Source organism: Perca fluviatilis, chromosome 3, assembly GCF_010015445.1.
Source record: "Perca fluviatilis chromosome 3, GENO_Pfluv_1.0, whole genome shotgun sequence".
In the NCBI taxonomy this organism is placed as follows: domain Eukaryota; kingdom Metazoa; phylum Chordata; class Actinopteri; order Perciformes; family Percidae; genus Perca; species Perca fluviatilis.
In genome coordinates this window covers 31,117,678-31,130,989 of record NC_053114.1, presented here as the reverse complement: position 1 = coordinate 31,130,989, position 13,312 = coordinate 31,117,678, and the positions used below count along the sequence as shown (strand labels likewise).

Here is a 13,312-nt window from a genome sequence, read left to right as displayed (position 1 = left end):
ATCTGCCTGTTGCTAGGCGGAGGTGTGCGCGGGAACGGTTGCTGAGGTGATTCAGTCAGTGGTGAACGGAGCAGATGGCTGTGTCTTTTGCTTTGGACACTCCAAGCTGGGTAACTCTCACACACATGAACGCAGACTACAAAATCAGAGTATGTGTGGCTTGTTGTGAGTCATCTTTAGTGTGTGTCTGACCATCAGTGTGTCTGTCAGTCTTTCATTTGGTTGTCTCTCACTGGCTCTCATCTATCAGAGAGAGAAAGAAGAGGATTAGTGTCTGCTGACGCTGAGAGCATTCTCAGTCTGCTCTGTCTGTGTTTCTGTATTCTTTTCTCTCTCTCTAATCCTTCTGAAGCTGGTTTTTAGAGAAGCTGTCTTAAAAAGGGTCAGGACCCCTTACTGCACACTGCAACATGAACACACATACATGCACTGGCGCACACACACACACACACACACACACACACACACACACACACACACACACACACACACACACACACACACACACACACACACACACACACACACACACACACACACACAGATAGCTCAGCCCCTGTTGTGTTTATCCCTGTACATACAATCAGCATTACCCTTCTTGGCTTGTGATCTTCATACAGAGTTTCTAAGACCCCTTGAACTGCTGGCAGAGGACAAAGCAGAGAGTTTAAATGCTGCAGTTCAGCAGAGAATACTTCTGTGTTAACGGCCGAGCCATTTACTGGAACAAACTGTGATAACGTTCTATGTAAAAACCAAAATTCAAACTCAAATATGTTAATTAAGAGAACTCATGTATATATTGTATTTTAGTAGTTTTGGTAATTTACAACCTGGGTCTTATTTTTTTCATTTTTTATGTCATTACCATCGGTTACAATAACTCATTAGAGTAATTGCTAAGAATGGGAACATGGCAAAGTCACTAGCATGAAGGTTCAATGAGGCAGAAAACATGAGCAGTCAGACAATCACAGGTTGTAAAATAATTTCAGCAGTTTAGTTTAGTTTTTCTCATGTGATACTGTTATACCAAATGCAACCATTACCCCAAAATCACCTCACAGCCCAGCACTGATCCTGGGGTTTTGGTACACTCTCTAATAAAAAGGCATAACACACCTGTGATGTCCATAACAAACTCATTGCACAGGAAAACCATGAGTGCACACAACTGCGGCAAGCATGGTAAGTCTAGGAATGAGAAGGATTGCCAGATATGAAAATAAGACCTAAGTTGTTCTAAATAGGGACTCTCCTTTAAATCAGGATTTAGGTTTCTTTCGGTCAATATTTTCAAACAAGAATGCTAAAGAGTAGGCAGAGAGCAGAACCTGCCCATTTCTTTCTCAAAAAGGCCGATGTATAGGACAGATCAAACAAACAAATGCATATATAATCACCACAGATCTCTCAAGACTTTAACCCAACACGATGTACACATCAGACAGCCGGTCTACATCAATGTTTTGCATCTCAGCATGTTTACATGCTTATTATTCAGCTTTCAAATATTGACACATGAAAATGACTGTCATGATTTATGATGATGATTCATTGTGTATAATATGACTGTGAGAACCAATATGCCTAACATGCCCCTAAACAACAGACTTCTTATTGTCAGTGTTTGATTTTGTTAAATGACAAGATTATCTGGCTTTAATACTGCAAGGGCTTTTATATGATCCATCAAAAACGAGTTTGCTCTTTTAATCAATATTACTGTATATTAATGCTGTGGAGTGGCTCTGACATTGCTGGTTACGGTTTAAACAGAGATCATTCTTTGTTAAATAGCTCACCTAAGGCCATGGATCTTAATGAGGCTGCATTATAACGGCATTACCTTTTTCCTAATTAAAATGGGGATAGTAACACAACGAGCATTTATCTTCGGCCCTGTGGCCCGTGGCTGTAGACATGGGTAGTCAGACGCAAGTCTATTCGTGTACACACACACATGCACACTTTCACAAAGACAAAGCAGGTTTTCATTGAATAGGGAAAAGGATACTGATACTGTTTATAGTCTTAGTGACCACTCAAAGCGCTTTACAATACAAGCCAGCATTCACCTATTCACACTGCTTCCTTCTCTTACACTTTCTCACCCTGTTCACTTTCTCTCTGACAGTATCAGCAGCTCTGCTTGATGAGACCAATTACAAGGATACTATACTATACATCAACTACACAGACATACATGAGGAGACGACGCTACGCACAACAACAACCGACGACACGCCGCGCACGCACGCACCGCCGCCCACACCACCACCACACGCACGCGCCGACGCACGCACACACACACACACACACACACACACACACACACACACACACACACACACACACACACACACACAGAGCTTTATCGCCTGTAGCATAGAGTCACTATGTTGCAGTGTTGTGTTACTGACCACGTCCTGACAGCCTGTGGTAGTAAGAACAGAAGGAAACGCATATATTCACGTAGATGTGTCATTTAACACTCTACTACTTATTTACAGTCCTGAAAGGCAAAAAGAAAAAAGAGGGTTGTTCAAGTGCTCTGTTGCTATGGTCGCAATACTACATAGAGCCATTATGACTGAGGGAGTCATATTAAAGAAATCAACTGGTAAATCAGTTAAATCAAAGTCAATGACACAGTGTGGCTTTAAACAAGTTTTTGTGGCAAATCATGAAATGCATCTTTGTTTTGACAGTAAGTCTAGATGCTCCAGGAAACACTGAGGGAGAACAATGTAAAATTACAGTGTAGCTGACAACCGCCCCTCCATGCCATCTCTGAACAAAGCTGAACACATTTATCTACCCTGCATCACACGAGTCAGGCTTTTGATGTCCTCTGTTTTTTGCAAATGTTTTTTTGTGTTGGTGTGATTGTTAGGCGTGACATATGGCTTTGTTTAAGTGTGTGTTTGATCTCCTACTCCTGACAGCCAGAGCAGGTGTGACAGTGTGTGTGTGGGCCGGGGGTAATCATCATCTTGTGGCTCAAAGGGACCGATCTGGAGGCTCCGGGTGAACATGCATGATCAGGCATTAAAATGCACACAATTCTCACACGCACGCACGCACGCACGCACACACTCACACACACGCACACACACACACACACACACACACACATACACTCACACACACACAGAGCTTTAGAACTTTATTGCCTGTAGCATAGTCAATATGTTGCAGTGTTCCGTTATTCATACAAAGCACTTTTTTTCCCTAGGAGTCTTTTTTGATGATGTTCTTTTTGACATCTTTTTCTGTTCTCCTATTTTGTGTTGTTGTCTGTCTCTTCCAGGTAAATCCTACACCATGATTGGCCGTGATGACTCTCTCCAGACCCTGGGTATAATCCCCTGTGCCATCTCCTGGTTGTTTAAGCTAATCAATGAGAGGAAGGAGAAAACAGGAGCACGCTTCTCTGTTCGCGTCTCTGCAGTTGAGGTCAGTGTTACTGGCAAGACCTCAATTTGAAACGTTCCTTGAAGAGTTAAACAGATGCCATTACTGATACAGACCTTTGGGAAAGGAGGCTACTAGCAGTAAGTGGTAGTGGCAGTAGCTGTAGTGCTGCAGTGTCGTATCTGACATCAGTTGCCTATAATAACTAATATTTGTAACTATTGTGTGTGTGTGTGTGTGTGTGTGTGTGTGTGTGTGTGTGTGTGTGTGTGTGTGTGTGTGTGTGTGTGTGTGTGTGTGTGTGTGTAGGTTTGGGGAAAAGAGGAGAACCTTAAAGACTTGCTGTCTGAAGTATCGACAGGCAGCTTACAGGATGGACAGTCACCTGGAGTCTACCTGTGCGAGGACCCCATCTGTGGCATGCAGGTAAAGACACAAACACACACAGGCACAAACACGTGCACACATTGTGTAGCATTCGTTGATGTAATGTGGCTGCTGTAGATTAAATCCTGCGAGTGTGTGTATGAACAGCCTTGTACCAATATGCTTTACCTTTGTTTCTTTATAGCCTCAGGCAGTTCTTTTTTGTTTTAGCTACTGTGAGATGTGCAAGCTTGCTTATGCACACACTGAAGCAGCAGGTACAGAATGAGAGCTTTAGTATCGGCTATTAGAGTCCCTTCATTTCCAAAATAAACCAGGAATCTTTTAAAATACCAGGTTCAGAAATAGCTGTTACACTTCAAATAGGGTTAGAGCTTCTGACTGGTTAAGTCAGAATCAAAGAAGAACAGTGTCAAGTGCAAGACTTGACATCACAAACAAAAAAGGATAAATAAGTACGAAGACTAAATGTATGTGTTTTGTCTTTTTATATAAAAGCTTTTTTTAAATTGACTTGGCTGACAGGGACATTTTTGAATTTACTAAAATCAATCTACTTTAATGAGCGTGTTTCAGACAACAAAAGGCTACTTATGACACTAAATCTTATCACCATTATAATTTGTATTGTTCATTTGAAGGTAGTAACTACATAGCAGTCTGGATAGAGTCTATGTAGAAGAGCGCCAAAAATTAACTGAGTGACAGAGGGGGAATAGTGTGCACATTGCTGCAGTTCTATGTTTATAGGATTATAGAGTCTGATACAAGAACATCTGTGTAATCCTTAACTAATCTGACATAATCTCATCAGAAATGATATCCTGCAGTACCACACACACACACACACACACACACACACACACACACACACACACACACACACACACACACACACACACACACACACACACACACACGCTCTCTCTCTCTGTCTTACTCACCTCTGCTTCCCTCTATCTCTGTCTCTGATACCTGCAGGCAAAATGCTTTATTTGAATATGCCTATTAATCCAGTACATGACGAATCCTCATATAACACAATATTAACAGTAATTGGAAACTTCTTGGTAGGTTATCCGAGCCTCGGCTAAGATTAAATGGTACCTTCCCTCTTGTCTGGCTCTTGATTATTCTTTAAATTCACAATTTGTTTCTCTTCCCACACATTTTCCAGCTCCAGAACCAGTCTGAACTGCGTGCTCCGACCCCAGAGAAGGCAGCCTGGTTTCTGGATGCAGCCATAGCAGCTCGCCACAGTAGTCAACGCCCCAACACCACCGAAGAAGAACACAGAAACTCACACATGCTGTTTACATTACACATATACCAGTATCGAATGGAAAAGACAGGCAAAGGAGGGAGTAAGTACTGTTTGTTCTAATAATTATTAACATTAATACTTAACAACAAACAAACAGCTACTTACACTGCTGCAGATACTACACCATCGCACGTTGCCTGCTGTGAGTCCTTCATCTGTTAATCATATTAGAATAAAAGCAGCCGCAAACATGCAGTTTACTATTGAAATATTGCGAGTGTACACAACAATTATAGACAGATCAATGTATTTACCTGTAGTCACTATGGATAAATAAGGAGTTTAAGCATCAGAATTCTTGACAGAGTTGTACACATACCTGTCACAGACTGCGTGATTCTTATATAGATGTTTTGTTAGATTAATTCACAGTCACATCACACATGCACTCATGTCTACATCAATAAAAATGCAGGGGTAGAGTTTCTTTGTGTGTTTGACCAAGAGAGACTGTGACAAATGTCTGATCAAAATATCACTGAATATAACAATTTAAGTGCTCATAATTACTTTTCGTATTAAACGCATGCATATGTGAGAGAATAAGGCAGAAATGTTTGTGTACTGTGTGTACTGTGTGTGTGCGTGTGTGCGCGTGTGTACTACCACAGAAATTTAATTTGTTTGTTTATGATATAGTTCAGTTGTTTATCATATACTCTCACAAATCACTTCTCTTTATTGAGCACCTTTTAAAAGATTATCAGGATTTTAATTGGGGAAAATTGAACCTGCAGAATGGTCACTAGATAAATCAAAGACTGAAAGATGAATTTTTTAATTGAATTTTTGCTCGACTTTCATTTGTACTCCAGCATCCTCTGTCTTTCCTGTCTTTTAAAATATTTTCTCACTTTGCTAGTGTCAGGGGGTCGCAGTCGCCTCCACCTGCTAGACCTGGGTAGCTGTGATGTCAAAGTACTTGGAGGAGGAGGAGCAGCAGGGGGCAAAAGCAAGGAGAACTCTTCGCCAAGTTCGGCCCCTCTGTGCCTTTCCCTATCTGCCCTCGGCAACGTGATCCTGGCCCTGGTCAACGGGAGCAAGCACATCCCATACAAGTAAGCTGATGTTTGCAACTGTTAGTGTGTGTGAGGAGAGTAGAAGAGGAGAGCAGTAAGGAAATGAGCTAAGATGCTTTGAATGAAGTAAGGAGAAGAAATTGAGGTCTAAACAAAGAAGACGATCCAAGAGGCCTAGTTAACAATTTCAGAGAAAAAGCATTAAAGGGTGAAATGAGGAGGAAAGCAGGATGTTTTGGAGCTGGAGGAGAGGAAGAGAGAGAAGCAGACGAGAGATTTCAAGTTGAGACTTATTGTTATAAACAACAGCTGCTGTTACATATTCATCATATTCATTTTGTTGGTTAACTGACTGGCAATGAGAGCAAAGGAGAGATAGAGGAAAGAGCTGTAAATGTCCTCATTTTACCTTTTACCTCCATTTAATTCCTCTTTTCTTCCCTCCTTCCTCCTTCCTCTTCTACAGTCCTAAAGCGCTTTGTAGCCCTGTGCTTCCTGCTGTTTTTTTTTAATCACCAACTTTTGCATTTACATTGCAAAACAACCTGCCACCTAACACTGAAGCTGCAAGCAAAGCTGTGCTGAGTCTGGTTTGGCATTGTTGACTCAGACTGTTGTCGGATTGTCAGGGGATTTGGTCTGGTTAAGCAATGTATGCCGTGTTACTGCCACTTCTCTAGAACCAAGGATCAACATAACGGTCACCACGGAATCACAAATGACTGAACAAGGCTATGGAGCACAAGCTAACGTGGATGTCAGTGGAGACGGGTGGAGTGTGTCACTGCAGGGGAACACTCAGCAGGATATATAAGACTAGCCATTAATGAAAATATTTCTCTGTTGGTGTTTTTGAGCAGCTGGTAGCCATTAGCTGAATTAACTTCTTCCTTGGAATATAAGAGAAAGATGGGTCAGTGTCGTCATACAGTACAATCATTTTAAAGTAGCTAGCATTTGGAGAAACCAAGGTACGAACTAAACATTACCTCCAAAATTAATAAAAAAAACAAGACCTGAGTCTACAGCAATGCTAGCAGCTCTGTGAGGCTTGACTTTAAGTAAGCACAGTGGTGCTTTGAGCTAAATGCTAAAAATGCTAACATCAGCATTCAAACATGGTAGCAATGACTGTTAAGTAGGTAAGCAGATAATAAGAAGATAATATTTACATTGTTAATTATCCAAGTTATGCATGTTAGCATTCTAAAGTCATTGAATTAGCTATATATAGAAAGTACTGAGGCTGATGGGAATTTTGCAGGTATTTGTTCATAAAGCAAACTATTCAACAATGTGAAATTTTCACTTCCTCACTTCCATCGTTATTAAGATTCATCCTGCGGGGAACATGAATGTTCAAAATGTAGGCTAGCAAAATTTGTGCCAAATCATCTTGTAGATGTTAAGATATTTCACTGGATAAGTCAAATTATTTTTGATGTGCTGGTGGTGCTAGAGGGAAAGTCAAGGGATCAACAATGTCATTAAGATTCACCACTGGGGCATTATGGATATCTGAATAGTGAATAGTTGTTTAGAAAGTCCACTAGAAACCAAAAATGTCAACCTCATGGTAGCACTAGTGGAAAAGTCATGGGATCACCAAAGTCATTATGTTTCATCATCCAGGGATCATGAATGTACAGGATTTAATGACGATCCATCTGATAGTTAAGTTGAGATATTTCAGTCTGGACCAAAGAGATGGACCGACCAACTGAAACCATAAATGTGTTAAATCCAGTTTGATTTCAAGAGTTCTGCTCCATTAACTTCATCACAGTGTCTCTCAGTGCTTCATTACTTTTGGGATCGGGTCCCATCCTGTTCTTATAATCCCACTCTTGATCCAGTACTGTTGCTAGGTAACTGGTGCCAGCTGATCAGTAGACATTGTCATGTGTTTGTAGCTTTCCAGTTCAAGAAAAAAGGACAGACAGTTCTCTGTTACCACAAAATCAACGCTTTGGCCCTTGCCCAGACATGAACCCAAGCATCTCAGTGTGATGGCAGACAGACAACGTTTCAGCCACAACATGCTCATGCAGATTTAAAGGCTCTTCTCACATTCCTAAACTTTCTCATCAGGGACTCGCTACAGCTCCCTGTCCAAAATCAGACCACTTCCATCTGGCTTGCTGTATTTCTCTGTCTGACAAAGTCCCCCTTCCATCTGCAGCTCCCTAAATTTTACCATTGAAACCCATCTCCTATGCTGTCTGGAGTCTCTTTGTCATGCAAGAAACTCCAGGCACACAGTCAGTTGCTCTACTACACTCCAATATCCCAACTAACCATTGCAATTCTTAATATTAGCAATATAAGCATAGACATTTCAGCGAACTCCAGTAAAGTTTAGATTGTCTTAATGTATTAGCTCAGTCATACATAAGTAAAAGTCTGTGAGTGAACAACCTGCTTCTTCAAGCGTGTTCCTTAATATTAGCTTCTTGTAGCAGTGATCTCGGAATGTAGATGACGCTTTCATTATAGGCAAGTTTTAATCATAGAGAGCATCATGTTACAAAAAAGATGGTAATAAATCTAGCACAAGCTGGGAGGTAAGATCTAGTCCAACGTCCCCAGCACTTGAATTAACATGCAAATGAATACTTCATGAGTCATGAATTTACCTACATTAATCTCAGGGAGAGATATAGAGATAGAGATAAATCGAGGGAGAGAGAAGAGGGTTTACTGAAGCCTGAGGCAGCAAACCGAGAAAGAAGAAAAGAGAGGCGAGGAGTAGAGCATCGATGAGAAAGAGGAGGTCAAGATCGGAGTGTATACATACTTGTGTGTGTGTGTGTGTGTATGTGTGTGCATGTGAATGCACACATACGTGTGTGAGACATGCCTGTAGGCTGTGTTTTTAGAAAAGGGGGACAGCAGCGTGAGGCATTGGGCCACAAAGGAGCTTTACTCACTGTCAGCCTGCAGGCCTCAGCACGCACGCACGCACGCACACACACACACACACACACACACACACACACACACACACACACACACACACACACACACACACACACACACACACACACACACACACACACACACACACACACACACACACACACACACACACAGCTATGAATGATTGCAGTAGCCCACCCAGGAGAAAATCTTTTCTTAAACACACAGCCTACTTTTACTCTCCCATCTGCGAGCATAATCTCTCTCTTGGAGATAGATCATCTCCCAATATTAGACTACATAATATCCAGAGTGCTTCTTTTAAGAATGTCTTAGCTTTAGCCTGGAATAGCAACCTTTAATGTCTTTAAGCTGCATTAATCAATTAACATAATCAATAATAACTATTGACTTTTCCTTTTAAATATTGTAGCTTCAGTTACAGCAAATGAATGTGTTAGCCCAGTGTTTTTGTCATCAGAGTAGACTGTAACCGAGACGAGCTATTAATAATTATTTGTCAAATGTCAGCCATGCGTGGGGGTCAGTTGGAAAATCGACCAGTTTTGTCACAACTTTGAGTGACTGTGTGCATTTCCAGCGTGTCTTTAGTGCTCATATCTCGGTGTATGTGTGTTACTAGGGACAGCAAGCTGACCATGTTGCTAAGGGAGTCGCTAGGCAACATGAACTGCCGGACCACCATGATTGCTCACATCTCTGCCTCACCCAGAGATTTCTCAGAAACCCTTTCTACCATCCAGATTGCTTCCCGCGTCCTCCGCATGAAAAAGAAGAAAACTAAAGTCACAGTGGTGAGTTTTGATGAAACCTCAATGCTTCATTCAAATTGGGATTCCATGAAACTAAAACTTTAGATACATTGAGTTCAAGTTTAAGATGCTTTAACAGATGGACACGTAACTGTTGTTAATTAGTGTCCATGTCAGTCTTAACAATGAAACATACATCCTGCTCATAATCTTGACATCGCTCTTGATATCGCACCACATAATGTTTTATTTCTGGAGTTCTTGTGCTTTTTTTCTTCTTCGCTCCTCTCCCTTTTCATCACATGAACCATGTGTGCTGCTGACACCTTCTCTCACCTTTTGCTTCTCATGCTCACTTATTTCAAACTGAAAAAGGTGTGATGGTTTCAGAGCTCGAAAAATAAAAAGTAAAAAACTGAAGTCAGTAGATACCTTAAAGTGCCAGTCTGTGATAGAAATAGGAATAATTGAATTAAATTAAAGTTACTTGGCTAAGGTTAATGTCCAGGATCTGTATGGACGTCATCCTTTTCTCTCTCTCCTCCATCTTTCCCGTCTCTGTAGTGTAAACTGTCAATTAAAGGCAAAAAAATAAATAATAATTCACACTCTGCAAATCTAAAAAGGGAATTTTCTCTCTCACCACCTACTCTGCCTCCTCGTCTGTCTCTATCCCTCCTCAGCAATACACGTCCAGCTCCTCTGGAGGAGAGAGCTCCTGTGAGGAGGGTCGCATGCGTCGTCCGACCCATCTGCGACCTTTCCATCACCGCGGTGACACTGACTCTGACCTTCCGTTGCTGCGACTGTCCAGTGACCCTGACGAATATTCGAGCAGCGAGCAGTCATGTGACACGGTCATCTATGTGGGCCCGAACGGGGCGGCGGTGTCAGATAGAGAGCTGACGGACAATGAGGGACCACCAGAATTTGTGCCAATTATTCCCACTTTGCTTCGAGGTAAAACTTCAGAGCAGCATCAAACACAAAGTCAAAGTCAGGCAGCTGGAGCCCAGAACAAGGTAATTTAAATATATTTACATTTAGAGTTTAAGACCATCACCAGTGATCAGAAGAATGTTTGTTGTATTGAAACTTACGTCTCTGTGATTTCTGCTGGAACAGGTGCAGTCTCAGCCAGAGGACCAGCCCAGTGGCCCCTCTCAACCCCTGCCTCAGCCCTGTCAGTCACTGCTTGGGCAGCCGTTGGCCCCTGTCCCAGAGGAAGGAGCCGAGTGCCTGAAGTGCAACACCTTCGCTGAGCTGCAGGAGAGACTGGACTGCATTGACGGCAGCGAGGAGGTGAGGAGAGTTTTCTGTCGTCTTTGTTATTGTTTTTAAAAGTAAATAACTTAATATACCAGAGAAGCGAAAGACATGCGGTGCACCTCATGTCCCTTAAATTGCATCCGCGACTCCTCCACTTGCCTCCCTTCCTCGCGTCTTAGTCCCTCCCACCAAAGAGGCACAGGAGAGATGCGAGGAAATCATGCAAGGAGAGAGACAACGAGCAAATGTGTTTTAGAGAGATGAGACATCCTTTCCTCTGAAGCGTCACATGAATACGTCACAGCTGTTTGGGCGGAGTTAGCAACTCCTTCAGCTGCACGGCTTCTGGGAAGGCTGTTCTGGTGTATCCTCGCCTATAGCTCCTCTATGATCCGTCCTCGATCCCTCCTCGGTTCTCGGGGCAGAAATAAGAGCTTTGAGACGGCCTTCACCGAAGAGGGACAGAACAACTTCGAGGAGCTGTCAAATAAGTGACATGAGATGCAGCTAGGGTGTACTGAAAGTTTGACAGGTTGTTTGACAAGTTGAACACTTTATTCTATTGGAAAAATTGTTTTAGTTTGTATGGCTCAACCTTTTGCTTGCTGTCACAGCTTGTGTTTATGATGTCATTCTTTCTGTCCCTTTCGATAAGCAGATGCTTTCAATTGTGTTACAAAATAACACATTTGAAAAGGCATTATCTTATTATTTTGAAAATATTTGTTTCAGGACCCGTTTTTTTATGTTGATAGCAGATCAAGTGATCTTGTTCATTCTCGTCCACCACCACTGAAGTTCTAATGGATAACAGTGTGTTCTAATTTTGAAATAAAGGCGACAGAAATAGAGAGCATTTCCTTTGTCAACAATCAAATAAAATGAAGAAGGGAGCATTTCTCCTTTTCATCCATCACTCTGTACCTTTGTTCAGGTGACAAAGTTCCCCTTTGAAGAGGTTCCAGCGAGCAAACAAGGTGCCAAACAAGAGCCATGTCCGTCTTCAGCTGTCCCAACCTCAGCTCCCTCTGCTCCTGGCTCTGCTGATGTGTTGGATACAGAAATCAAAACAGGTTAATTCATTACACAATCCTTTATATAAATGTTGTATTCCAGAGACTTACTTTTAGGACCTGAATCGTTTGTAACCAAGAACTGGCTTTGAAAGCTTCCGTAAACTAGTGTGACAATTGTAGTTCGATAATTCAGCATAAAGTCAAGGCCTATTTTAGTTCAGGGTTTGAAAAACATTGTTTTGTCCAACATCCCGCAGGCTCCGCATGTACTGTAGGAGGTGCAGTGCAGTTATCCTCCTCAGCAACAGCAGCAGCAGCAGCCAGGAGGAGGACCAATGACCAGCAGCTGCAGGACATCAAGGAGGTGGTGGAGGAGGCAGAGCTGGCCCGGACCATGATCCACAGCCTGGCACAGACTTCTGGTTCCCCAATAGTTACTAGTACCAGAAGTGTTACAGGAAGCAGCAGCATCACTTCGAACCCCTTGCACAGGGCTAAGAGCTCCCTGCATGACAGGTGAGGACAGGTGGAGTTATGTATAAATTGTGTAAATTATTTTTTTTGCAGATGTTGCTATTAGCCTTTGGAAAGTATTTGACTTTAATTGTCGAGATGTCTCCTGTATTGTCTCTCTCAACAGCCGTGAGAGTCTGAATGTGGGCAGTAACACTGAGGGGAAGGCACGGCCGTTAGGATCACCGCGCCTCGGCATTGCCAGCCTGACCAAAACCTCAGACTACAGGTAAAGTACACATATACAGTATGTGTGGGCAATCATTTTGACTGTGGACTTCAGTTTGAATGAAAACAACATTTGAAAGATGTTTAAAGAACCTCACAACAATAATTTCTTGCTGTTGTTTCTATTATTACTAAATTAAACCGTAAGCAGCAACAATGCAGTTGTATGTGGGCTAATAAACAGTCTAAATGTGTAAGAAGACAGCAGTACCAAAGACTGGCTCCATAATGTTGGATCCTTGTATCCCTCCTCAGGCCTCCGTCCTCCCCGTCCCAGCGGTGTAAAGTGTACACCCAGAAGGGCGTGATGCCGGCAACGCCCCCTCTGTCCTCACACACTCTGGCTCAAGATGGCCAGACCACAGATACTTTGACTTCAGACAGTATGCATCTTCCTATATGTTTATACTTTGGATATGCTTTAGAGTACTGTGAGTACTATTGGAA

The 13,312-nt window shown here is 42.3% G+C and overlaps 1 protein-coding gene across 1 annotated transcript in view; it reads left to right on the top strand.

Moving 5' to 3' along the window:
* kif26ba (kinesin family member 26Ba) overlaps window positions 1-13,312 on the top strand; it is an 84,067-nt gene that overhangs the window by 59,088 nt on the left and 11,667 nt on the right. The window contains exons 7-18 of the mRNA XM_039794834.1: window positions 17-110; window positions 3,314-3,459; window positions 3,727-3,843; window positions 4,982-5,168; window positions 5,991-6,186; window positions 9,710-9,881; window positions 10,523-10,861; window positions 10,965-11,141; window positions 12,043-12,181; window positions 12,382-12,640; window positions 12,765-12,866; window positions 13,121-13,248. Of these exons, the coding sequence (XP_039650768.1) occupies window positions 17-110; window positions 3,314-3,459; window positions 3,727-3,843; window positions 4,982-5,168; window positions 5,991-6,186; window positions 9,710-9,881; window positions 10,523-10,861; window positions 10,965-11,141; window positions 12,043-12,181; window positions 12,382-12,640; window positions 12,765-12,866; window positions 13,121-13,248 (2,056 nt within the window). The remainder of the gene's footprint in view (window positions 1-16; window positions 111-3,313; window positions 3,460-3,726; window positions 3,844-4,981; window positions 5,169-5,990; window positions 6,187-9,709; window positions 9,882-10,522; window positions 10,862-10,964; window positions 11,142-12,042; window positions 12,182-12,381; window positions 12,641-12,764; window positions 12,867-13,120; window positions 13,249-13,312) is intronic.